Source organism: Herpailurus yagouaroundi, unplaced genomic scaffold, assembly GCF_014898765.1.
Source record: "Herpailurus yagouaroundi ecotype Mexico unplaced genomic scaffold, PumYag 67383, whole genome shotgun sequence".
NCBI classification, from domain to species: domain Eukaryota; kingdom Metazoa; phylum Chordata; class Mammalia; order Carnivora; family Felidae; genus Herpailurus; species Herpailurus yagouaroundi.
In genome coordinates, this window is record NW_024420199.1 from 521237 (window position 1) to 547979 (window position 26743).

Here is a 26743-nt window from a genome sequence, read left to right on the forward strand (position 1 = left end):
GCTCTCGGAGGGTGGGAGGGCGAGAGGACACCAGGAGGGAGAGTTGTTGAGCCCTGGAAGGACAGAGCTCAGCAGGGGAACAAAGGTACTGGCAAGAGCCATTTCCCTCTTCCATCCCCCAGCAGAAATTCCAAAGGGAACCAGTTCTCATCACTAAACTTGCTTGCACCACGCAAACACCCAATGCTTTGCTTCTGTGGATCCATCCCTCCCACAGGCCTGTTTCCCCACCCCCCACCCCCGGTGCTGCAGGGACCCTCCCAAGGGGACCACAGACAGCAAAGCGAGCTAAGCCTGCCCCTCCCACCAGAGCACCTTGCAGATCCACCCCGTCTAATATGCCCTTGGCCAGATCCCACCGTAGCAGCACCACAAGCCTGTCAGTGTGCAAGCAGCCCACACAGGGGCCACACCACTCCACAGTGAGTCTTGCCCCTGGGAGAGGGGAACATAAGGTACACACCAGTCTGACTGTGGCCCCAGTGGTGGGCTGGGGACAGACATCGGGTCTGACTGTGGCCCCACCCACCTACACAAGTTAGTCTGCACAGCACAAGGGAAGTGCCCTGCAGTTTGGACATACTGCAGGGACTAACCTAAATGATAAAACGGAAGAATTCTCCTCGAAAGAAACTCCAGGAAGTAGTGACAGCTAACGAATTGATCAAAAACTATTTAAGCAATATAACGGAACAAGAATTTAGAATACTAGTCATAAAATTAATCACTGGGCTTGAATAAAGCATAGAGGATCTTGCTACAGAGATCAAGGGACTAAAAAATAGTCATGAGGAACTAAAAATGCTATAAATGAGGTGCAAAATAAAATGGAGGTGACCACAGCATGGATGGAAGAGGCAGAGGAGAGAATAGGTGAATTAGAAGATAAAATTATGGACAAAGAGGAAGCTGAGAAAAAGAGAGAGAAAAAAATCCAGGAGTATGAGGAAAGAATTAGAGAACTAAGTGATGCAATCAAACAGAACAATATCTGTATCATAGGAATTCCAGAAGAGGAAGAGAGAGAGAAAGGGGCTGAAGGTGTACTTGAACAAATCATAGCTGACAACTTCCCTCATCTGGGGAAGGAAAAAGGTATTGAAATCCAAGAGGCACAGAGAACTCCCTTCAGACTTAACTTGAATCGATCTTCTGCATGACATATCATAGTGAAACTGGCAAAATACAAGGATAAAGAGCAAATTCTGAAAGCAGCTAGGGACAAACAGGCCCTAACTTACAAAGGGAGACCCATAAGACTAGTGGCAGACCTATCTACTGAAACTTGGCAGGCCAGAAAGGAATGGCAGAAAATCTTCAATGTGATGAACAGAAAATATATGCAGCCAAGAATCCTTTGTCCAACAAGTCTGTCATTAAGAATAGAGAGATAACGGTTTTCCTAAAGGAAATAGAAGCAGAACAGCAAAGACACCCCAAACCCAGCAGAAGACAAATAATAAAGATCAGAACAGAAATAAATAATACAGAATCTAAAAAAACTATAGAGCAGATCAATGAAACCAAGAGTTGGTTTTTTGAAAAAATAAGCAAAATTGATAAACCTCTAGCCAGGCTTCTCAAAAAGAAAAGGGAGATGACCCAAATAGATAAAATCATGAATGAAAATGGAATTATTACAACCAATCCCTCAGAAAGACAAGCAATTATCAGGGAATACTATGAAAAATTATATGCCAACAAATTGGACAACCTGGAAGAAATGGACAAATTCCTAAGCACCCACACACTTCCAAAACTCAAACAGGAAAAAACAGAAAACTTGAACAAACCCATAACCAGCGAAGAAATTGAATCAGTTATCAAAAATCTCCCAACAAATAAGAGTCCAGGACTAGGTGCCTTCCCAGAGGAATTCTACCAGACATTTAAAGCAGAGATAATACTTATCCTTCTCAAGCTGTTGCAAAAGATAGAAAGGGACGGAAAACTTCCAGACTCATTCTATGAAGCCAGCATTCCTTTGATTCCCAAACCAGACAGAGACCCCGCAAAAAAAAAAGAGAACTACAGGCCAATATCCCTGATGAATATGGATGAAAAAATTCTCAATAAGATACTAGCAATCGAATTCAACAGCATATAAAAAGAATTACTCACCATGATCAAGGATTCATTCCTGGGCTGCAGGGCTGGTTCAACATTCGCAAATCAATCAATGTGACACATCACATTAACAAAAGAAAAGTTAAGAACCATATGATCCTGTCAATCGATGCAGAAAAAGCATTTGACAAAATTCAGCAACGTTTCTTAATAAAAACCCTCGAGAAAGTCGGGATAGAAGAAACATTCTTAAACATCATAAAAGCCATTTATGAAAAGCCCACAGCTAATATCGTCCTCAATGGGGAAAAACTGAAAAATTTCCCCTGAGATCAGGAACAAGACAAGGATGTCCACTCCCACCACTATTGTTTAACATAGTGTTGCAATCAGGCAACAAAAGAAAATCAAAGGCATCAAAATTGGCAAAGATGAAGTCAAGCTTTCACTTTTTGCAGATGACATGATATTATACATGGAAAATCCGATAGACTCCACCAAAAGTCTGCTAGAACTGACACATGAATTCAGCAAAGTCACAGGATACAAAATCAATGTACAGAAATCAGTTGTATTCTTATACACTAATAATGAAACAACAGAAAGACAAATAAAAAAACTGATCCCATTCACAACTGCACCAAGAAGCATAAAATACCTAGGAATAAACCTAACCAAAGATGCAAAAGATCTGTATGCTGAGAACCATAGAAATATTATGAAGGAAACTGAAGAAGATATAAAGAAATGGAAAAACATTCCGTGCTCATGGATTGGAAGAATAAATATTGTTAAAATGTCAATACCACCCAAAGCAATCTACACATCAATGCAATCCCAATCAAACTTGCACCAGCATTCTTCTTGAAGCTAGAACAAGCAATCCTAAAATTCACAAATCCTAAAATCCACAGAAGACCCCGAATAGCCAAAGTAATTTTGAAGAAGACCAAAGTGGGAGACATCACAATCCCAGACCTTAGCCTCTACTACAAAGCTGTCATCATCAAGACAGCATGGTATTGGCACAAAAACAGACACATAGACCAATGGAATAGAATAGAAACCCCAGAATTAGACCCACAAAAGTATGGCCAACTTTGACAAAGCAGCAAAGATTATTCAATGGAAAAAAGACAGTCTCTTTAACAAATGGTGCTGGGAGAACTGGACAGCAACATGCAGAAGGAGGAAACTAGACCAATTTCTTGCACCACTCACAAAAATAAACTCAAAATGGATAAAGGACCTGAATGTGAGACAGGAAAACATCAAAACCCTAGAGGAGAAAGCAGGAAAAAGCCTCTCTGACCTCAGCAGCAGCAATTTCTTGACACATCCCCAAAGGCAAGGGAATTAAAAGCAAAAATGAACTATTGGGACCTCATGAAGATAAAAAGCTTCTGCACTGCAAAGGAAATAACCAACAAAACTAAAAGGCAACCAACGGAATGAGAAAAGATATTTGCAAATGACATATCGGACAAAGGGCTAGTATCCAAAATCTATAAAGAGCTCACCAAACTCCACACCCAAAAAACAAATAATCCACTGAAGAAATGGGCAGAAAACATGAGTAGACACTTCTCTAAAGAAGACATCCAGATGACCAACAAGCACATGAAAAGATGCTCAACGTCGCTCTTCATCAGGGAAATACAAATCAAAAGCACACTCAGATACCACCTCACGTCAGTCAGAGTGGCTAAAATGAACAAATCAGGAGACTATAGATGCTGGCGAAGATGTGGAAAAACGGGAACCCTCTTGCACTGTTGGTGGGAATGAAAACTGGTACAGCTACTCTGGAAAACAATGTGGAGATTCCTCAAAAAATTAAAAATAGATCTACCCTATGACCCAGCAATAGCACTGCTAGGAATTTACCCAAGGGATACAGGAGTGCTGTTGAATAGGGACACTTGTACCCCAATGTTTATGGTAGCACTTTCAACAATAGCCAAATTATGGAAAGAGCCTAAATGTCCATCGACCAAGGAATGGATACAGAAGTTGTGGTTTATATATACGATGGAATACTACTTGACCATGAGAAAGAATGAAATCTGGCCTTTTGTGGCAATGTGGATGGAACTGGAGAGTGTTATGCTAAGTGAAATAAGTCATACAGAGAAAGACAGATACCATATGTTTTCACTCTTATGTGGATCCTGAAAAACTTAACAGAAGACCATGGGGGAGGGGAAAGGGAAAAAAAGTGAGAGGGTGGGAGGCAAACCATAAGAGACTCTTAAAAACAGAATAAACTGAGGGTTGATGGGGAGTGGGAGGGAGGAGAGGGTGGGTGATGGGCATTGAGGAGGGCACCTGTTGGGAGGAGCACTGGGTGTTGTATGGAAACAAATTTGACCGTAAATTTCATATTAAAAAAAAAAAAAGAAATGTTAATTCCACAGAATAAATGTAGTAAAAGTGGAATAAAAATACTCACCATTCTCTTTTCTGGTAAGTAAATACAGCAAATGGCACACATAAGGGCACTGTTATAATATAAAATTTTAAAAAGAAATGACAATATATCTTTTTTTTTTTTAATTTTTTTTTCAACGTTTTTATTTTTATTTATGGGACAGACAGAGACAGAGCATGAACGGGGGAGGGGCAGAGAGAGAGGGAGACACAGAATCGGAAACAGGCTCCAGGCTCTGAGCCATCAGCCCAGAGCCTGACGCGGGGCTCGAACTCATGGACCGTGAGATCGTGACCTGGCTGAAGTCGGACGCTTAACCGACTGCGCCACCCAGGCGCCCCAGAAATGACAATATATCTTGAACAGAGTGGCAACGCATCTTCCTCAAATGTCAATTTTATCCTGATTAAGTAAAAAGGCTGCAGAATTTTGCTGAACAATAGCTCTTAAAGCTTCCCTTTTTCATACAACATAGTAGTGGTAAAAACCAATAGCTTTAATTGGTATCTCATTACACTATTTTTAAGTTTCTTTTGGAATACAGAAACACTGAAGACAATTTAAAAAGAGAAAAAGATCTTCTAGGGGCACCTGGGTGGCTCAGTCAGTTAAGCATCCAACTTCAGCTCAGGTCATGAGCTCATGGCTTGTGCGCTCGAGCCCAGCATCAGGCTCTGTGCTGACAGCTCAGAGCCTGGAGCCTGCTTCAGATTCTGTCTTCCACTCCCTCTGCCCCTCCCATGCTCATGCTCTGTCTCTCTCTCTTGCTCTCTCTCAAAAATAAATATTAAAAAATTAAAAAAAAAAAGATCCTTCTACCTAACAAAAATTCATGCATTCCTTCCAGTAGTCTGTATTTAAGATACAAACAAACTTTTATCTTGTTTCCCACTTAAAAGCATTTTCCCATGTTGCTTTGTCTTCAAAATAATCATTTTCAATGATCTTAATATGACAATGAGTGGATACTCCATAATTTAATTAACCATTTAGCTCTCAGTTTGGCAAAGAGCACACATTCAATAGATTTGTTACTTAAGTTACTGAATGACTGGTTCCTTTATAACATTTCATTTTGAGTGTCCATTTATTGAGATTTTATTCTAGATTAGGGGTCAGCAAACTGCAGTTCATGTGGTTTTGTAAATGAAGTTTTAGCAAAACATAGCTACACACATTTCATTTATGAACTCTCTATGGCTGCTTTCCTGCTACAACAGCAGAGCTGAGTAGTTGTGACAGAGGTCGATGGCCCACAGAGCCTAAAATATTTACTATCCTGGCTCTTTACAGGAAAAGTTTGCCACTACCTGTTCTAGAAGAAAACATAGGAGAATATCTATTTTTTTTAACCTTTCTTTTTGAAGAAGAGACAGAGCATGAGCAGGGGAGGGGCAGAGAGAGAGGGAGACACAGAATCTGAAGCAGGCTGCAGGCTCTGAGCCATCAGCACAGAACCCAATGTGGAGCTCAAACCCACAAACTAGAGATCATGACCTGGGCTGAAGTCAGATGCTTAACTAACTGAGCCATCCAGGTGCCCCTAGGAGAAAATCTTTAGGACCAGAGGGCGGCGTTTTTTTTTTTTTCTTTCTTTCAGAAAAGAAAATGATAGCCACAAAATAAAACATGAAAGAAAAAGCCTCCATAAATTGGAGATCATTCAATTTAGAACATCTGTTTATTGGGCAAGTAAATAATCTATCACAGGGACAAGTAAACAATAACCTGTGGGTCAAATCCAGCCCATCACTGGTCATTATAAATAAAGTTTTATTGGAATATTGCCACAGTCGTTTATGTATTGTCTATAGCTGCTTTCACACTACATCAGCAGAATGAGCAGTTGTGACAGAGACAGTATGGCCCTTAAACCTAAATATTTACTAGTCGGCACTTTAAGAAAAAATTTGCCAACACTTGCTGTAGAAAAAAAGTAGGGGCACCTGGATGGCTTAGTTAGTTAGGTATCTGACTCTTGATTTCGGCTCAGGTTATGATCCCACAATTCATGGGATGGAGCCCCACATGGGGCTCGATGCTGATAGCGCAGAGCCTGCTTAGGACTTTCTCTCCCTCTCTGCCCCTCCCCTGCGTGTGCACATGCTCTCTCTCAAAAATAAACATTTTTTTAAAAAGTAAGTGATGTAATGGAATTAGAGAAGGCAACAAAAGCAAAGACTTTCTTTAAACAAATTTGTATTTTGGTAATCATGAATCTAAACTTTAAAATCTGAAGTACAACATTCCATATTGCCTGTCCTCTACTTAGAAATGGGTTCACATTCTGCACATACTTGTAAGAAGCATGAATTTAGATACAGGGTTTTTTCTTAAGGAAAGGACATACATTATGACCAAGTCTGATATAATCTACACAAAATACAGTAACATTGAGTAAAAAACTCACTACCTCATATCCCTAGGATATAAACCATTAGCAACACTATTTGTCATGCTGGGTATGAATGCATGTCACACAATCACTTGCTCTGGGCTCCAACATTATAGGAACTCTGACGTTCTTTTTCAATCACATCTAAAAAGGAAAAACTCATATACATCTAGGACTTTACAATTGTCTTTCTGGCAAATGGTAAGCACTGCCTCTGAGTCACTAAAGAGTCAGGCTCCCACCAAATTATATGAAAATAACTTTCTGAAGTAATGCTTTTAAAAGTTAGGTTCCTTATTTCTTGATGTGGGTGATATTTACACAAATGTGTTCAGTTTATGAAAATTAATTGAGCTGATCAATTATGATATAGTCAATTTTCTCTACATATATACTTCAATAAATATTTTTAAGAGACAGAAAAAGGGTAAAGAAAAAGAAAAAAAGTAGGTCCCCCTCCCTCTTGCCAAGCTGATCAAGAAACTCATCAGCATCATGAAAACCATTCAAGTACAGGTATATGATCTGACAAACATTTATGATTATCTTGTGTTCATTCATTCATTCATGAAACAAAAATTTATTGAGCAGTGACTAAAACAGACAAAAAGGCCGGCTCTTATGAAGTTTATATTCTATGTGCCATGAACAGTGTTACTAAATACTTGGGTTATAAAATGCTCAGTCTCTGCCTGGAAGAACTCAGTCTATTAAGCTATTACAAGAAAGGGGAAAGCATGCTTTAGTATTTCCCACTCTTAACAAAGTATGCTTAAACATAGAATTCATTTGTTTTGTATTTTGATTAGTTTAAGAACAAAAACCATATGAAGTTAAGAGAGATGTCAAAGGTAAAGGAGAGTCGATCACATACTACTTACCATTCATCCACTCCTGTGTACCACAGGACAAACAAAGGGATGAACATTAGTTACTCTTGTTATTCAAGGTACTTCTCTTTCATTCTTGCATAGAAAAAGACTTCCTTTGACACTTAGTCCACCCAACTTCAGTACCTCCAACTTACCTATACTCTATCTGCTCACTACTAACCTCTTAGTGACTTCCAAAAGTTCGCTGAGGACTTACACGTCTGACTCAGTCTTCTACTATAACCCTAATCCCAACCGCATGTCAGAAGATTTTAATGTCTCTATCAACAAATCACCTTGTCCTTACAGCTTATTGACTTCTGAATTCCAATGACCTGATCACCATTTATAGAACTACTGTATATTAGATACCCTGATTGACCCTGCCTGCTTTCTTGCCAACTCAGAAATGTTGTTTTACATTGTATCCAGCTGTTTAAGTACATTTCTGAGCTGGCATGAAAGCAAAGAACTGCAGCTCCCAAAAACAAAGTGAAAGAGAGAACACTGAATATTGAACAAGTTCTCACCCCAAGATTTCTGCCAAACCTTAAAAATCTTGAACTTACAGCTTTAATAGCTACAAAGGGAGGTAGGAGACGGGTAGGCAGGTGATAAAGCTTAGGACCCACCCAATGTATGGAATATACAAGGGATCTATTAGAAAACTAGAAACCATCCAATGTGTGGAATATACAAAGGATCTATTAGAAAACTAGAAACCTCAGGGCACCTGGGTGGCTCAATCGGTTGAGCGTCTGACTTCAGCTTTGGTCATGATCTCGCTGTTCATGAGTTTGAGCCCCACATCGGGCTGTCTGCTGTCAGCATGGAGCCCACTTCAGATCCTCTGTCTCCCTCTCTCCCTGCCCCTTCCCTGCTCATTCATTCTCTCTCAAAAATAAACATTATAAAAAATTTTAAAAAGAAAGAAAACTATGAACCTCAAGAACCACACCCTAAGCACCCAGGTATGAAATAAAAACAAACCCCACTGTGCTGAAGAGGACGGCAAGTAAACTTGCCTGTCCTGGCCTTGGGGATGGGTGAAAGGAAAATAAAGCCATTCCAAAGAATATGTAACCACAAGCCAGTCATATATAGGTCTACAGTTTGAATTTACACTAGTGATATGACCCGGAAAACCTCAAGTGAATAATTTTAAGTGGTTCCAGCTTGTATTTCCCAGAAAAAACATATCTGATAAGGGACTTGTACCTAAAATATACAAAGAACACTTACAATCCAGTAATAAAAAGATACCCAATTTAAAAATGGGCAAAGGATCTGAATAGACATTTCTCTAAAAAAGATATATACATAGCCAATAAGCACATGAAAAGATGTTCAACATCACTAATCATTAGAGAAACACAAATCAAAACCACAACTAAATACCACTTTACATCCAGTAGGATGGCTGAAGTCAAAAAGTCAGACAAATTAAGTTGGTGAGGACATGATGAAATTGGTACCCTCATACACTGCTAGTAAATGGTCCAAACAGCTTGGTGATTCCTCAAAATTCTAAACATAGAATTAACATACAACACAGCAATTCCACTGCTAGGTATATATCCAACAGAATTGAAAGCAAGGACTTGAACAGTTACTTGTATGCCAATGGTGACTGCAGCATTATTCATGGTAGCCAAAAGAGAAACAACCCAAGAGTCCATCAACTTGTGAACAAACAAAATGTGGTATATACACACAATGGAAAATTATTCAGTCATAAACGTGAATGAAAATCTGATACATGCTATAACCTGGATGAAACTTGAAGACATTATGCTAAGTGAAAGAAGCCAGACACAAAACGACAAAAATTGTATGATTCTACTTATATAAGGTGTATAGAATAAGCAAATTCATAGAGACAGAAAGTAGATTAGAGGTTACCAGGTGCTGGGGGAAGGAGGAATGGAGAGTTACTGTGTAATGAGTAGAGTTTCTGTTAGGGCAATGAAAACATTTTGGAAATAGATAGTAGTGATGCAATTAATGCCAATGAACTATACACTTAAAAATAGTTAAAGTGGTGGGGCGCCTGGGTGGCGCAGTCGGTTAAGCGTCCGACTTCAGCCAGGTCACGATCTCGTGATCCGTGAGTTCGAGCCCCGCGTCGGGCTCTGGGCTGATGGCTCAGAGCCTGGAGCCTGTTTCCGATTCTGTGTCTCCCTCTCTCTGCCCCTCCCCCGTTCATGCTCTGTCTCTCTCTGTCCCAAAAATAAATAAACTTAAAAATAAAAAAAAATAGTTAAAGTGGTAAATTTTATGTTATGGAAAAAATATAACAGGTTAAAAAAATGAAGTATTGATATATGATACAACATGGATGAACCTTGAAAACATTATGCTAAGTAAAAGATGCCAGTCATAAAAGACTACATATGATTCCATTTATATGAAATGTCCAGAATAGGCAAGTCTCTGAAGACAGAAAATAGATTAGAAATAGGCAAATCTACTCAGCGATGAAAAAGAATGAAATCTTGCCATTTGCAACAACATGGATGGAGTTAGAGAGTATTATGTTAAGTGAAATAAGTCAGTCAGAGAAAGGTATCATGATTTCACTCATGTGTAGAATTTGAGAAACACAACAGATAACAGAGGGGAAGGGAAGGAAAAATAAGATAAAAACAGAGAGGGATACAAACCATAAGAGACTCTTAAATACAGAGAACAAACTGAGGGTTGCTGGAGACATTGGGGTGGGGGGTATGGGCTAAATGGGTGATGGGCATTAAGGAGGGCACTTGTTGGGATGAGCACTGGGTGTTACATGTAAGTGATGAGTCACTAGGCTCTACTCCTGAAGCCAAGATTACACTGTATGTTAACTAACTTGGAATTAAATTTAAAAAACAGGCAAATATTTAAAGTCAGAAAATAAATTAGGAGTTGTTTAGGAACCCCTAAATAGAAAGATGGGGGAATGACAGATAAAGAGTATGGGGTTTTGGGAGTAATGAAAATGTCCTAAAATTGACTATTCTCATGGTTGCAAATATCTGTGAACATACTAAAAACCAGTGAATTGTATACCTTGAGGAGGTAGACTGTATGATATGTGAATTATATCTCAATAAAGCTGTTCTTAAAAAGTACCCAGAGAGAAAAGAAGAAATGACAGATTACAATTAAACAGACTCAACAACAAGAGAAAGAAAGAGCCAGTGGAATAATATTTTCAATGTTCTGAGAGAATTTAACTGTCACCCTAGAACAGGGCACTCTAAGACATTTTCAGACAACAACAGTTTACTATCAAAAGATTCTCACTGAAAGAATATTCTAAAGGAAATTGATCTCAGATTGAAGGTCTGAGATGCAAAAACAAATGGTAAGCAAAGATATTGGTAAATAAGTGGGCAAATCTAAACAAACATCAACTGTGAAGATAATGATGTCAACTTCATGTGCATGTGGAGAAGGGTGGAGAAGAATGAGATAGAACTAAAACAAGACAATAGCATATCTGGAAAGGCTTTGATCAGAGGTAAAGCGTTCTTAGGACCTTGCCTCATTTAAGATGAGGGTAAAGATACTGGTTACCTTTAGACTCTATGAAAAATCATATTAGAAATTAAAACTGAGAAAAATTGAAATGTTTATCAATTCATTAAAAAAATAATATGCCCATTACATGCTAACATAAATAACATATTCTATGAAAAATAACTATATTTTCCAGAAGAAAAACAGTAGGAAGAGTGACATTGTTGTACATTTTTACAATAAATATGCATGTTAAAATAGATACAATAACACCTAAAAGAACACACACAGAATGTATAACTAACTTCCAAACAAGAATAGGGGGAAAACCACAATCAATCGAAAATAACAGAGAAGGGGGGGGGAAGGCAGAAAAAAGCCAATCATTTAGAAAGTTTCAAATAAGATCTTTGAATTTATTCCTAGTATATCAATAATCACTACACAGGTAAATAATTGTCTAGATTAAAGACAAAAATCATCAAACAGGATTTAAAAATAAAATCTAGTTACATACTATTTAAAAGAGGCATCTAAGACATGAGGACAAAAAAGAAAAAAGATTAAGTAAAACCCCAAAAGATGGAAATATACCAAGCAACTACCATCCAAAATAAAGCCAGAGTAGCAATGTCAGTCTCCTACAAAACAGACTAAAACAAAAAGCATTTCCAATAACAAAGAGTTACTCCATGTTTATTTATTTGGGGGGGTGAGCAGAGAAAGAGGGAGGGAGAGAATCCCAAGCAGGCTCTGCACTCAGAGCAGAGCATAATGGGCTCAATCTCATGACAGCGATAACACAATGTGAGCCATATCAAGAGTCGGACACTTAAGCAACTGAGCCACCCAGGCACCCCAAAGAGTTACTCCATGATAACAGGTTTGATTCATCAGAATGATAAGAAAGCTATAATCGGGCAAACACCTAATAACAGATTCAAAATAAATAAAGCAAAAACTGACAGAACTTTAAAGAAAAACTGACAAATCTTCCATCACAGTGGGAGATTTTCAACATACTTTACTCCATAATCGATAGACGGGCAGCAACAACAAATCCATAAGGAAAGAGAAAATGTCAATTCCAATAACCTTATTCCCTCACTCTACTTCAACAACTCTCTCGCCATGGTCACTCTGAATCTTGTCATCACACTGAACCATCGACTCCTGAACCTTAAACTCCAATGCAACAATTTCCTATTATTCCAGCTTTTAACCCCACTACAGGTCTTGACAATCACCAAAGCATTCCAAACCCCTGCTGTGTATGTTCCCAGTCTGCCCTCTTCTGTCTTCACCTACTTCCCCTTTCTATCTAGACTCCCTGGTCCATCAGCTCAATCATGCTCTTGTATTCTTATCTGACCTATCCTTTGCATATTAGTAACATCACATATCCATGCTCTCTAACCCCATCTGGGCCTTCAAAACTTCTGTCTCTAATCATCTCCCATTCCCATTTCCATCAGAAGCTATTTCAAAATGTATACTGTCTCCTCAAACATAGCATTTTATCTTCCCCTCCTCACTGTTAGAAAACTTTGCCTCCTACTTGAGTGAAAACTTGAAAAAAAATTACCACTGGGCAGGAATTCCCTCAACTGTGTCCCTTACTAACCCACACATGTATTAGCATCAACACCCATCCTTTTTCCTTATTGTCAGGAGAGGTATCTTGCTTCCTACAGAAACAAATTCCTATAATTTTAACTCTGATCCCTAGTCTTATTTTGATGCCTTTCCTCTATACCACCACAGAACCCTGTGGATACTCTCATAGGATTTATCACCTTGTACTTATCTTTTCCCCTACTACCTTTAAAGATCTTCCAGGCTAAGTCTCTTACTAGGTAGCTTACCTCAGCAAAGTTATTTAGCTTTTCCATGCCTCAGTTGTCTCTTCTCTAAAAAGGGAATGATACAATTTTGCCGTAAATCCTGGCTGTAGTCATGTGACCCTGGGTAATTTTTGACTTCTTTCTGCCTCAAGACTTCTCATCTCTAGAAAAACAAAGGGGCGCCTGGGTGGTTCAGTTGGTTAAACGTCCAATTGTGGCTCAGGTCATGATCTCACGGTTTGTGGGTTCAAGCCTGCGTCAGGCTCTGTGCTGACAGCTCACAGCCTGGGGCCTACTTTGGATTCCATGTCTCCCTCTCTCTCTGCCCCGCCCCTGCTCACACTCTGTCTCTCTCATTCTCTCTCTCTCAAAAAATAAAATAAAATGGGGGCACCCGGGTGGCTCAGTCTGTTAAGCGTCCAACTTCAGGCTCAGGTCATGATCTCGTGGTTCGTGAGTTCCAGCCCCACGTCGGGCTCTATGGTGACAGCTCAGAGCCTGGAGCCTACTTCAGAATCTGTGTCTCCCTCTCTCTCTGCCCCTCCCCCACTCGTGCTCTGTCTCTCTCTCAAAAATAAATAAACATTAAAAAATTAATGGCACAAAAACAGACACTCAGATCAATGGAACAGAATAAATAAGCCAGAAATAGACCCACAAACATATGGCCAACTAATCTTTGACAAAGTAGGAAAGAATATCCAATGGAATAAAGACACTCTCTTCAGCAAATGGTGCTGGGAAAACTGAACAGTGACATGCAGAAAAATGAACCTGGACCACTTTCTTACACCATACACAAAAATAAACTCAAAATGGATGAAAGACCTAAATGTAAGACAGGAAGCCATCAAAATCCTTGAGGAGAAAGCAGGCAAAAACCTCTTTGACGTTGGCTGCAGCAACTTCTTACTCAACACATCTCCAGAGGCAAGGGAAACAAAAGCAAAAATGAACTATTGGGACCTCATCAAGATAAAAAGCTTCTGCACAGGGAAGGAAACAATTAGCAAAACTAAACGGCAACCGACAGAATAGGAGAAGATACATGCAAACAAGATATCAGATAAAGGGTTAGCATTCAAAATCTATAAAGAACTTATCAAATTCAACACCCAAAAACAAATAATTCAGGGAAGAAATGGGTAAAAGACATGAATAGACACTTCTCCAAAGAAGACATACAGATGGTCAACTGACACATGAAAAAAATGCTCAGCATCACTCATCATCAGGCAAATACAAATCAAAACCACAATGAGATACCACCTTACACCTGTCAGAATGGCTAACATTAACAATTCAGGCAACAGATGTGACGAGGATGTGGAGAAAGAAGAACACTTTTGCACTGCTGGTGGGAATGCAAACTGGTGCAGCCACTCTGGAAAACAGTATGGCAGTTCCTCAAAAATTAAAAATAGAACAACCCTACGAGCCAGCAATTACACTACTAGGTATTTATCCAAGGGATACAGGTATGCTGTTTTGAAGGGGCACATGCACCTCTATATTTATAGCGGCACTATCCATAGCCATTGATGGATGAATGGATAAAGAAGATGTGATATGTATGTATACATACACAATGAAGTATTACTCAGCAATCAAAAAGAATGAAATTTTGCTACTTTCAACTATGTGGATGGAACTAGAGGGTATCATGCTAAGCGAAATCAGTCAAAGAAAGACAAAAATCATGACTTCACTCATATGAGGACTTTAAGATACAAAACAGATGAACATAGGGGAAGGGAAGCAAAAATAATATAAAAACAGGGAGGGGGTGAGGCACCTGGGTGGCTCAGTCGGTTGAGCATCCACTTTGGCTCAGTCATGATCTCACAGTTTGTGAGTTCGAGGCCTGCGTCGGGCTCTATGCTGTCAGCTCAGAGCCTGGAGCCTGCTTCAGATTCTGTGATTCCCTCTCTCTCTTCTCCTCCCCAACTCACGCTCTGTCCCTCTCTCTCTCAAAAAATGAATAAACATTAAAAAAATTAAAAAAAAAAACAGGGAGGGGGACAAAACATAAGAGACTCTTAAATATGGAGAACAGAGGGTTACTGGAGGGGTTGTGGGAAGGGGGATGGGCTAACTGGGTAAGGAGTATTAAGGAACTGACTCCTGAAATCATTGTCGCACTATATGCTAACTTGGATGTAAATAAAAAAAAAATAAATTAAATTTAAAAAATTAAAGCATTAAAAATTTTTAAAGAAAATAATAAAATAAGGATAAAAGCCTATATCTTTTAAGGTTGTCAAGAGACTTAAATGGGTTAAAACCACATTTTATCTGGTGTATATTTTATACTTACACACATTTTAGTTTGGCCCAGCTAACTTTCTAGTGTCCACTAGTCACATGAGGTTAATGGCTACCATATTGGACAGCACAAGTACAGAAAATAGTAGGTGCTCAATAAACATATTTTAAAAGTAAGCTCTGTGTCTAACATGGGGCTTGAACTCATGACCCAAGATCAAGTCACATGTTTCACTGACTGAGCCAGCCAGATGCCCCTCAATATTTTTTTAAAGGAACATTGATGTAAAAAAATATTGAATTTTAAAGGAATATTTCAGAACCCCAGGACTAGAAAAAATACTTTACATAATCCAATATTTTTTTTACATTTTAAATCTCTGAAAATAGGACTAATCTTATAATTGATGCCATATGACAGTTTTAATGACAGCACTTTTTAGTAGTGGTTCATAAGATAATGATGTCTCTTACAATTGATGGCATCTTAGAGTTGATAAAATAACTGTATATAAAGCACCGAATGCCTAGCATATAAGCCTCACATATATTATTATGTCTTACTGTTATTTGTATTTTCAATTCTAAATTCAATGTCTGGCATAGTATGCAGGTAATAAATGTTCATTAAGTGAATTTCTACAGGATGCCTTGTGCTCTCAAACTTTGTACATCTAAATCCAAATATATTATATGCCTTCCAAAACTACCTCCTTCCCTTTCATGTTCAAAGGTACCATCATTCTGAGCCATGCTGAGAAATGGCTCAGATCTTGATCTCCTGATCCTTTCCTTAATCCAGTTTAGGTACCAGATCCTGTCAATTCTTCCTTTATAATTTCCACCAAAACCTGTCCTTTCACTTTTTCATCCCCACTGCCACCTCCTTAGTTTAGGACAGTGGTTCTCAAACCTTTTGGTCTCAAGACTCTTTACGTTCTTAAAACTTAGAGGATCCCAAAGAGCTTTTGTTTATCTGGTTTATATCTATAGATACCCACCATATTAGAAATTAAAACTGACAAATTTAAAAATGGTTATTAATCCATTAAAAAATAATAAACCCATTACATGCTAACATAAATGACTTATTTTATGAAAAACTACTAATTCTCCAAAAAAAAAATGACTAGAGTGACATTAATGTTTCAGACTTAATAGAATACAGCTGGATTCTCTGCTTCAGCACTAAACCTGGTTTGTTTTCACTGAAGTAAATGAAGAAAATCTAGCCTCACAGACATGTAGTTGAAAAAGAAAGGAATATTTTAATAGCCTTTTCATAAAATGGTGTATATTAGTCTTGATAAGTGGTAGTCTCTTAAGGGTTAGCTGCAATGTGGAATCTGAAACCTTATCAATGAACTCTTTGTACTGTTCTATTAAAATTCATTGGTGTATAAAATTAAAGTCTATTGAAAAAACATTAAAGAAATAAAGTCTTTTGAAAAAGTATTATGTAAATAAATAAAATTCATTGATATATCTTGCATTTTGAATGGATCTTTTACCCATGTATAATTTTATAACATCATACTTAGTCATCTGGAAAAGACTGGTTTATTGAGTTATACCAAGCTTCCAAATATTGACACATTTCATTACAATTCACATTTATTATTATTGTTACCAATCTCATCAGAAAAGTTTAAGTATTGGGAAGCTGTCAAGTTCACAGTGGTAGATACAAATTTTCCCAACTCATAATTTTCACTTGAAAGCTCAAATCAGTGGGAACAAATACTTCAAGTTGTTTCCTTTGAAATGACAGGCTGGCTTTTCATTTTTGAGAAAACATCTGCCAAATACCCACATCTGAATAACCATAGTTTAAATGTCAGTCATTCAAGTAAAAATGGTATTCCATGAAGAAAGCAGCTAGTTTAGCTCACAACTCAATCACATAAGTGCTATTCCTCAGGACAACAATTATACTTTAGTACACAGATGGGATTTATTTGTACTTCCTATTTCATCACACAGAATATTAAAAACATGTCTCAAAGGTTGAAATTTAGTAAAATTAATGCATTATTTTTTACTGCTTCATTTGAGACATTAAGAGAAACTAGCATTTTTGTTTTTTACTACAGTGAAGAACAAAATGACCATTAATACAGTTTGGCCCCACTGCCCTGATTCTGGCTAAGGCACCAGTGAGAGAGTGAGAGAGAAAGAGAGACAGAGCACAAACTGGGGAGGGGCAGAAAGAGAGGGAGACACAGAATCGAAGCAGGTTCCAGGCTCCAAGCTGTAAGCACAGAGCCCAACGCGGGGCTCGAACTCACAAACCATGAGATCATGATCTGAGCTGAACTCAGACGCTTAGCCAACTGAGCCACCCAGTTGCCCCTCAGGCACCAGTTATATTCACCATTACTTTATAGCACCATCAGTGCAAATGCCAACACAATGAAAATAGCAGATAATATCTTGACATTGCTATGAAAATAATTTTGACTTCTCAGAACTCCTGAATCAGGGAGACTCAAGGGGCCCACAAATCATATTTGAGAATTTCTAGTCTAGGACTTCATCACTTTATACCTGGATTATCATATTAGTCTCCTAACTATTCTTCCCAACACTAGCCTCTCTCCTTATTCATATTGTTTGGCATACTAAACACAACTTCCAACAATTCTGCTTTCAACATGTTCTTCCCAAAAATTATCAGATTTCCCCATTGGATAGAGGATAAAGTTCAAATTCTTTAGCATCACCTTAAGACCTCTACAATCTTTCCTCATCCAACTTTTTCAGCCCTACCTTCCCCCACTGCCTGACACAACTGTAGTTAAGTCAGACTGATCTATTGAAGTTCTCTGGGAACAAAATTTACACAGCTAACAACTTTGCTTGAAATGTTCCTGTCATATGAAATAATATTTCCTTTTATCAAATCTCACATCCTATTCAAACTTCAAGGACTAGCCTGACGCCCACATACTTTATTTATGATGCTTTTTCTAATCACTCTGGTTTACAGTGCTCTCTTCCTTCCTGGAAAAGTCACAGCAATTATTATCCCCACATTGTCATATACTATCTTTGATAATTTAACTCTTAAGGTATTATTTAACTTTATGTACTTTCCTTAATCCCCCAACTGGATTTTAAATCCCTGGAATACAGAAACTCTCTGCTAAACTTTTAATCTTCTACAGTGCCTAGTACAATGCAACAAATACAGTGAAAACATCAATTTTTAAAAGTAAAATCAATGAATGAATTTCCTTTCCAAAGCCAAGAGGAATTTGGTTAAATGAATGATTCACACGGTCTACGAACTACTGATGGCCCTTGAAAGTCTTCCAGGTGGACAGCAGATTGATTTCTTAGAGTTACTAATGTTTTCAAGGGGAATAATTATGCTATTTCATCAAAATCAGTCCACTAGCATCTTATCAAAAGCAATCCTCTCCTCATTAATTCTGATGAGGTTTTTGCAGTGGTAATACAAGAAAATGTAGAATAAGTGACCCACAGGACTCTGTTAAAGTGGTTTTAAAGGGAAAAGATTACAATCACTGCCCTAAATTAGCAGAGACTCCAATGTGGAGTTGATTCTATCTGTAACATTTTATTTCCTTAAAAGAAAATATAAAGCAAATATGGTAAAAACTTTGTTAATATGAAAGACAGGTGCAAGAGTGTTATGCTTTATACTTTTCTATATGTTCAACATTTTATTTTTAATTTTTTTAATGTTTATTTTTAATTTTTTTGATGTTTATTTTTGAGAGAGATAGCACAAGCAGGGGAGGGGCAGAGAGGGAGACATAGAATCCTAAGCAGGCTCCAGGCTCTGAGCTGTCAGCCCAGAGCCCGACGCAGGGCTCTAACTCACATGTTGTGAGATCACGACCTGAGCCGAGGGGAACACTCAACTAACTGAGATACCCAGGAGCCCCCTTTTTTTTTTAAATGTTTATTACTTATTTTTTGAGAGAGAAAGAGAGAGAGAGAGAAAGAGACAGAGACAGAGCATGAGCTGGGGAGGGGCAGAGAGAGAGGGAGACACAGAATCCAAAGTAGGCTCTGGCTCTGAGCTGTCAGCACAGAGTCCAACATGGGGCTCAAACTCACGAACCATGAGATCATGACCTGAGCCAAAGTCAGAAGCTTAACCAACTGAGCGACCCAGGTGCCGCTGACTATTTTAAAATAAGGAAAAACAGGGGCAACTAAGTGCCTCAGTCAGTTAAGCCTCCAACTTCAGCTCAGGTCATGATCTCACGGTTCATGAGTTCAAGTCCCGCATCAAGCTCTCTGCTGGCTATCTGCTGTTGGCATAGACCCGGCTTTGGATCCTCTGTCCCTCTATCTCTCTGCCCTTCCCTGCTCGCGTTCTCTCTCTCTTTCTCTCTCTCTCTCTCAATAAATAAACAAACAAACAAACTTAAAAAACTTAAAAAAATATTTAAAATAAGGAAAAACAGGGCACTGGGGTGGCTCAGCCAGTTGAGTATCCAACTCTCAGTTTTGGCTCAGGTCATGATCTCATGGGTTCATGAGTTTGAGCCCTGTGTCTGACAGCGCAGAGCCTGCTTGGGATTTCTCTCTCTCTTCCCTTCCCCAGCTCATGCGCATGCGTGCTCTGCCTCACTCTCTCAATAAATAAATTAACATTTAAAAATAAATAAAAATAAGGAAAAACTCATTGTGTGGCACTTTGACGCACACATCATGTGTCAATATACAAGAGCGTACCATTTGATTGATGCATAATGTTGTCCAATTTTTACTTACCAGTGCATCATCTTCCAATGAGGCAAAAAAGAAGCCATAGAGTAAGTTAATTTGCTCCTTGTGATCAATGAAGTCAAACATAGCAACCAGCCAACGATAAAAAAGTACCTATCAAGAGACAAAATGCTTATCTTTAGAGAAATGTAACTGGCACAGGAGAGAGCTTAATTGCCCACTCAGGGCTATTTTAGAAGCCTCTAGCACAAAGTAGGATAATAGATTTTATATCTCAGTAAAAAATTTCTGCTTGAGCAGAGTCCCTGCATCAAGTTATATTGTTCCAAAACCACAGGCTTTCCACAAAAAGCCACTGCCATTACTCCGTAAGTGGCTCTTCCTTGCCAGCCCTTAAGTGGTTCTGAAGGACTTATCATCAAAGTGTTTAAAAAGATTACCTTGGTGCTACCAGAACACTTGCCAACACAAAGCCAGGAGACCGCCTTAACCACAGAATCTTCTGATATTAGAGTTGTTGGAATCATGCACTTCAATATCCGAGTGTTTACAACGTTTCCTGGAAAGCAGACAAAACTGCAAATTAAACTACATTTTAGAATCTTGTTTATTACTTTACTATTATTCACTTAGTCCAAAAAAATCTCACTGTATACTGAAGGCAATAAACAGTGAGTAATATTTGATAGATCTCTTATCATCATTTCAAAACATAGTTTCAAAAAAAATGTACCTTTAACTTCTAATATAAACTATAAAGCAAATTCTTTGACTCTATATTTCTATTTAAAAAGGGAGGATGAGTACAGTGTTTCTCTTTGGGGTGATGAAAATGTGTGGGAATTAGAGAGTGGTGATGATTGTACAACTCTGTGAATATGCTAAAAAAAATCCTGAACTGCATACTTGAAGAGTGAATTCTATGGAATGTGAATTATACTTCAAAAAAAGCCTTACAAATTTCAAAGATTATTTTTTATTTAGTTATTATTTTTTAATGGCACAATAGATTCTTATTTAAAGCTACAGACAGACATATTGCATGAGCTGCTTCATTTAAGAATAAATATATTTGTATTCTCCATCCCTCCCAAAAAGTGGGGAGGACAGCAGAATGAAACAGCTATTCTTGGAATTAGCTGGCAGTAATATCATTCTATACTGGTCCAATCTTTCCATCATACTCTCTGGCTTCCATGGTATTCTCCCATCTGGTAATAGAAGTGATGCTGCAAATAGCTTTGTATACACCCTATATCAATTTCTGCTTATGAAGGTTTAAAGAATTAAATGCATATCTCATCAATTTTTTGGGTACATAAACATTGTTTCATTTGCATTATAATGTGGTAATCACACCAGTCACTGAAAAAACAACTATTCTCAACTTCTCATGCAAATAGAATTTTCAAAAGCATCTTGGATCCATGTCTTTAACCACTGTTTCACATGCATTACAGTGTGCTGATCACATCCATTCACTATAATAACACAGTTCTCACTTCTGCAATTAGCATTCTTAGAAATTATCTTATACAGTTTGTTTTAGATGTATTCTAGGATGATGATCACATCCATTTATGGAAATAACACTGATCTTAACTTGGCCCGTAGGTAATCTTCAGAAATATCTTACACACATCTTTTTTTTTCCCTGAGGGTGAAGACCTCTATTTATTTTTTAAATAAAAATTACATATATTTAAGATGTATAGCATGATGATATCATACACATATACATAGTGAAATGATTACTACAGCCAAGATAATTTACAATTATCTCCTCACATTGTTAACATTTGTGTGTGTGTGGTGAGAGCACCTGAAATCTACTCTCCGACCAAATTTCTCGTATTCAATACAATATTATTAACTATTGGGGCACCTGGGTGGCTCAGTCAGTTGAGCATCTGACTTTGGCTCAGGTCCTGATCTCACTGTTTGCGAGTTCAAGCCCCACATCGGGCTCTGTGATGACAGCTCAGAGCCTAGAGCCTGCTTCAGATTCTGTGTGTGTCTCTCTCTCAGTCTCTCCCCCACTCACACTCTGTCTGTCTGTCTCTCTCTCTCTCTCAAAAATAAACAAACATTAAAAACAATATTAACTATAATCATCATGCTATACATTAGTCTCTAAATTTATTCATTCTACATATACCTCAATTTCTACTCCATCATTCTGTGGAGAAGGAAGGAAGCAGTGATGGCAGGTGATGAATCACAAGAATAAAAATCTCTCTATTCCACTATGGTTCCTTGTTTTCATTTCTCTTTTCTCCCTTACTCCCATCCCCAACTCTTCTAAAGTTTAAAACAGTCTGACCACTAACACTTCACACATGTACCAAATTCAAAGGGTGAATTCAATAGACTTAATACTTCCCAGCAACTTTTTAATTTCTAAAGTGTCTGAAGTCCTTTTTTCAAAACTTTATTAACTTTGAGAGAGAGAGAGAGAGAGCACAAACAGGGGAGAGGCAGAGAGGGAGAGACGAAATCCCAAGGAGGCTCCACACTATCAGCACAGAGCCCAACACAGGCTCAATCTCATGAACCATGAGGTCATGACCTGAGCCAAAATCCAGAGTCAGAAGCTTAACTGACTGCACCCCAAAGTCCTTTTGTACTTAACTATGAAATTTGTAGCACACCTGCCCCTGAATATGCATTTCAACTTAGCAAAAGAGCTATATGTAAAGATATAGTAGTGATGGAGGGTATCACAGAAATAACGAAAAGGAGAAAAACAATTAAGGAGGCCACATATGACATCTCCAATTCCAGCTTAACAGATAAATGAAGTTAGAATAGAAAGAAAGAGATTCTTTTTAAAATTGCCATATATTAGTTTCCAAGGCTGAGGCATGCATTTGCCACAAGACCTGACAAACATCATGGAAACCTTCTAACCATTACTTTCTAAGATACCAAAAAAAGAGAAATTCCAAAATAGAAAATACTTGTATATTCCATACATGTTTTAAGGGGAGAAGAAATAGAATTGACAATAGACACTGATTAGTTAAACATGGATTCCTGGAGGGGCATCTGGGTGGCCCAATCGGTTAAGTGTCCAACTTTGGCTCAAGTCATGATCTCCTGGTTCATAAGTTCGAGCCCTGCATCAGACTCTGTGCTGACAACTCAGAGTCTGGAGCCTACTTCAGATTCTGTGTCTCCCTCTCTCTCTGCCCCTCCCCCACTTGTGCTCACTCTGTCTCTCAAAAATAAATAAAACATTTAGAAACAACCAACAAAACTAAAAGGCAACCAACGGAATGGGAAAAGATATTTGCAAATGACATATCGGACAAAGGGCTAGTATCCAAAATCTATAAAGAGCTCACCAAACTCCACACCCGAAAAGCAAATAACCCAGTGAAGAAATGGGCAGAAAACATGAATAGACACTTATCTAAAGAAGACATCCGGATGGCCAACAGGCACATGAAAAGATGTTCAGCGTCGCTCCTTATCAGGGAAATACAAATCAAAATCACACTCAGGTATCACCTCACGCCAGTCAGAGTGGCCAAAATGAACAAATCAGGAGACTATAGATGCTGGAGAGGATGTGGAGAAACGGGAACCCTCTTGCACTGTTGGTGGGAATGCAAACTGGTGCAGCCACTCCGGAAAACCGTGTGGAGGTTCCTCAAAAAGTTAAAAATAGACCTACCCTATGACCCAGCAATAGCACTGCTAGGAATTTATCCAAGGGACACAGGAGTACTGATGCATAGGGGCACTTGTACCCCAATGTTCATAGCAGCACTCTCAACAATAGCCAAATTATGGAAAGAGCCTAAATGTCCATCAACTGATGAATGGATAAAGAAATTGTGGTTTATATACACAATGGAATACTACGTGGCAATGAGAAAAAATGAAATATGGCCTTTTGTAGCAACGTGGATGGAACTGGAGAGTGTGATGCTAAGTGAAATAAGCCATACAGAGAAAGACAGATACCATATGGTTTCACTCTTATGTGGATCCTGAGAAACTTAACAGGAACCCATGGGGGAGGGGAAGGAAAAAAAAAAAAGAGGTTAGAGTGGGAGAGAGCCAAAGCATAAGAGACTGTTGAGAACTGAGAGCAAACTGAGGGTTGATGGGGGGTGGGAGGGAGGAGAGGGTGGGTGATGGGTATTGAGGAGGGCACCTTTTGGGATGAGCACTGGGTGTTGTATGGAAACCAATTTGACAATAAATTTCATATATAAATAAAAAATAATAATAATTAAAAAAATAAATAAATAAATAAATGAAATAAATAAAACATTTAAAAAATTAAACATGGATTCCTGGAAAGATATTAGAACCAAAAAATTTAGGGGCACCTGGGTGGCTCAGTCGATGAAGCATCCAACTTCAGCTCAGGTCATGATCTCGCAGTTCATGAGTTTGAGCCCCAAGTTGGGCTCTGTTCTGACAGCTCAGAGCCTGGAGCCTACTTTGAGTTCTGTGTCTCCCTCTCTCTCTGCCCATTCCCCCACTCTCATTCTGTCTCTCTCTGTGTCTCAAAAATAAATAAAACGTTAAAAAATAAAAGAACCAAAAAATCTGAAACCGCTTAGAAGAAGAGCCAATTTTATCAGGTCAAATTTAACTTTGTGGGAAAACACAGAGAATTAATCAAGTAAAGGTAGAGAACTAAAATGCCTGGGAGTCATATTTTGGTTTCAGCTAGTAATGTGTTGTTGCTTTAAAACATACACCCCTGAAAACATGATGCTAGGGTATACACAAAGGAACCCAATATGCAAGGGCCAGGAAATAACATATAAAGCAACCAGTTTTGACAGATGTCTTAACAGTTCAAAAAAAAAAGTAGAAAGCCCAATAGCAGTGTGGTACAGTATAAACACTAGAAGGGGAGTTAGAAGATCGAAGTTCCCCAGTTCTAACTCTGACATTAAGCAAGTCTCTTTAACCATTCTGAGTCTCAGTTTCCTCACCTTTAAAATGAGGATGTTCAAGGCCTTAAATACCTTCTGAGTCTGAATTTGGATGAGAGTAGGTTAAAAGGTTCTTGTCAAGTAAAAAAGAATATGGGTCAGGTGTTATTTCTAAGAACCTCTCCCCCTCCATTCAAAATGCACTTAGAAGAGGAAAGAAATAATTTCCACAAAAACAAAAGCATATTGTCTGTTAGATAATAGACACTATAAAGGAACCAGTATTAACAGGGACTTGTCATAAGCAAGTAAACCTAAAAGCAATGAAACAGATCAAGTGATCTCTTAAGCTGCCTTCTAGCAGCATTATTTAAAGTATTATCTATGCTTCTTAAGAGAAATACTAAAAATGACTCCCATATATTTGGAAATAAGAGTCTATACATTCTATTTGTAAAGTCATGTGATAACTAACCATTCTCAACATATGCACACAGAAACTTTTGGTTCATAAGGTAACTGGAACACAAGAAAAGTCCATTTTATAATCTTACCAGATTGGCTTTATGAAGAGAATAGTACAACTAAGGAACTACAGCTGATACCAATAAACAATCTAATTCAAAGTCTGGAAGGCAAAACTAACTGCAAACTGATGACAAATGTATCCCCTTGACATACCAAATTTGCCACTAAGTGCCACATTTAGTAGAATGTCAATTCCTTCTGGAGCTAACCCACTCTTCCAAGCCACATTTTCCACAGTTTTCAAGTGTTTTTCCAAGGTTTTATCTCTACTCCGTGAAGTTTCAACAGGACCTGGAAAAAGGAACAATATTAAATAGTGGGACCTTTAAAATTCTTTCAGTCTTCAACCTCAACAGTTGCAACTTGGGATACTATAAGGAAATAGCTTGGGGCGCCTGGGTGGCGCAGTCAGTTAAGCGTCCGACTTCAGCCAGGTCACGATCTCGCGGTCCGTGAGTTCGAGCCCCGCGTCAGGCTCTGGGCTGATGGCTCGGAGCCTGGAGCCTGTTTCGGATTCTGTGTCCCCCTCTCTCTCTGCCCCTCCCCCGTTCATGCTCTGTCTCTCTCTGTCCCAAAAATAAATAAAAAACGTTGAAAAAAAATTAATAAAAAAAAAGAAATAGCTTTATGTTAAAAATGTCTTCCCCAAAATGTTTCAAAGCCTTTAAAATTCTACAATATTTAACAGCAATGGAGCAATAGCACCTTCAGTGAGGAAAACTGAATCATGCTCTGGCATCTCTGATCTAAAGTAACTAAAAGCACTGAACTTAGACTATAAGCTGATCCAATACTAGAGCAGTAGTTCCCAAACTCTGCTGCAAATTGGAATCACCTAAGGAGACTTTTAAAAATCCTGATGCCCAGACTGCATTCCACACCAATAAAATCAAAATGTCTAAGACTGGATGCCAGGCATCAATGTTTTTTTAAAGATTCTCAGATAATCCCAATGTGCAGCAGTTTGGAAACCACACTGCCAAGAGTTTGTTTTGTTGTTGTATCCCTAGTACCCAACATACTGACATTAGTAACTGCTCAATAAATGCCTATTAAATAAAAAAAAGCATGAATGAACAAAAATATGCTTTCCTTTAAAAACCCATCAGGGAGCACCTGGGTGGCTCAGTGGGTTGAGCATCCCACTCTTGGTTTTGGCTCAGGTCGTGATCTCCCAGTTCATGAGTTTCAGCCTCACAATGGGCTCTGTGCTGATGGTGCTGGGCCTG

General features: G+C 38.4%; 1 protein-coding gene across 5 annotated transcripts in view; it reads right to left on the reverse strand.

Annotated features, from left to right (window-relative positions):
- The window catches only part of CENPI (centromere protein I), an 85754-nt gene that overhangs the window by 57016 nt on the left and 1995 nt on the right, over nucleotides 1-26743 (reverse strand). For all 5 annotated transcript variants that reach the window (XM_040467219.1, XM_040467218.1, XM_040467217.1 and 2 more), the window contains 4 exons: nucleotides 25668-25805; nucleotides 20526-20644; nucleotides 20131-20238; nucleotides 4520-4568 (listed from right to left, as the gene is read on the reverse strand). In XM_040467219.1, the coding sequence (XP_040323153.1) occupies nucleotides 4520-4568; nucleotides 20131-20238; nucleotides 20526-20644; nucleotides 25668-25805 (414 nt within the window). The remainder of the gene's footprint in view (nucleotides 1-4519; nucleotides 4569-20130; nucleotides 20239-20525; nucleotides 20645-25667; nucleotides 25806-26743) is intronic.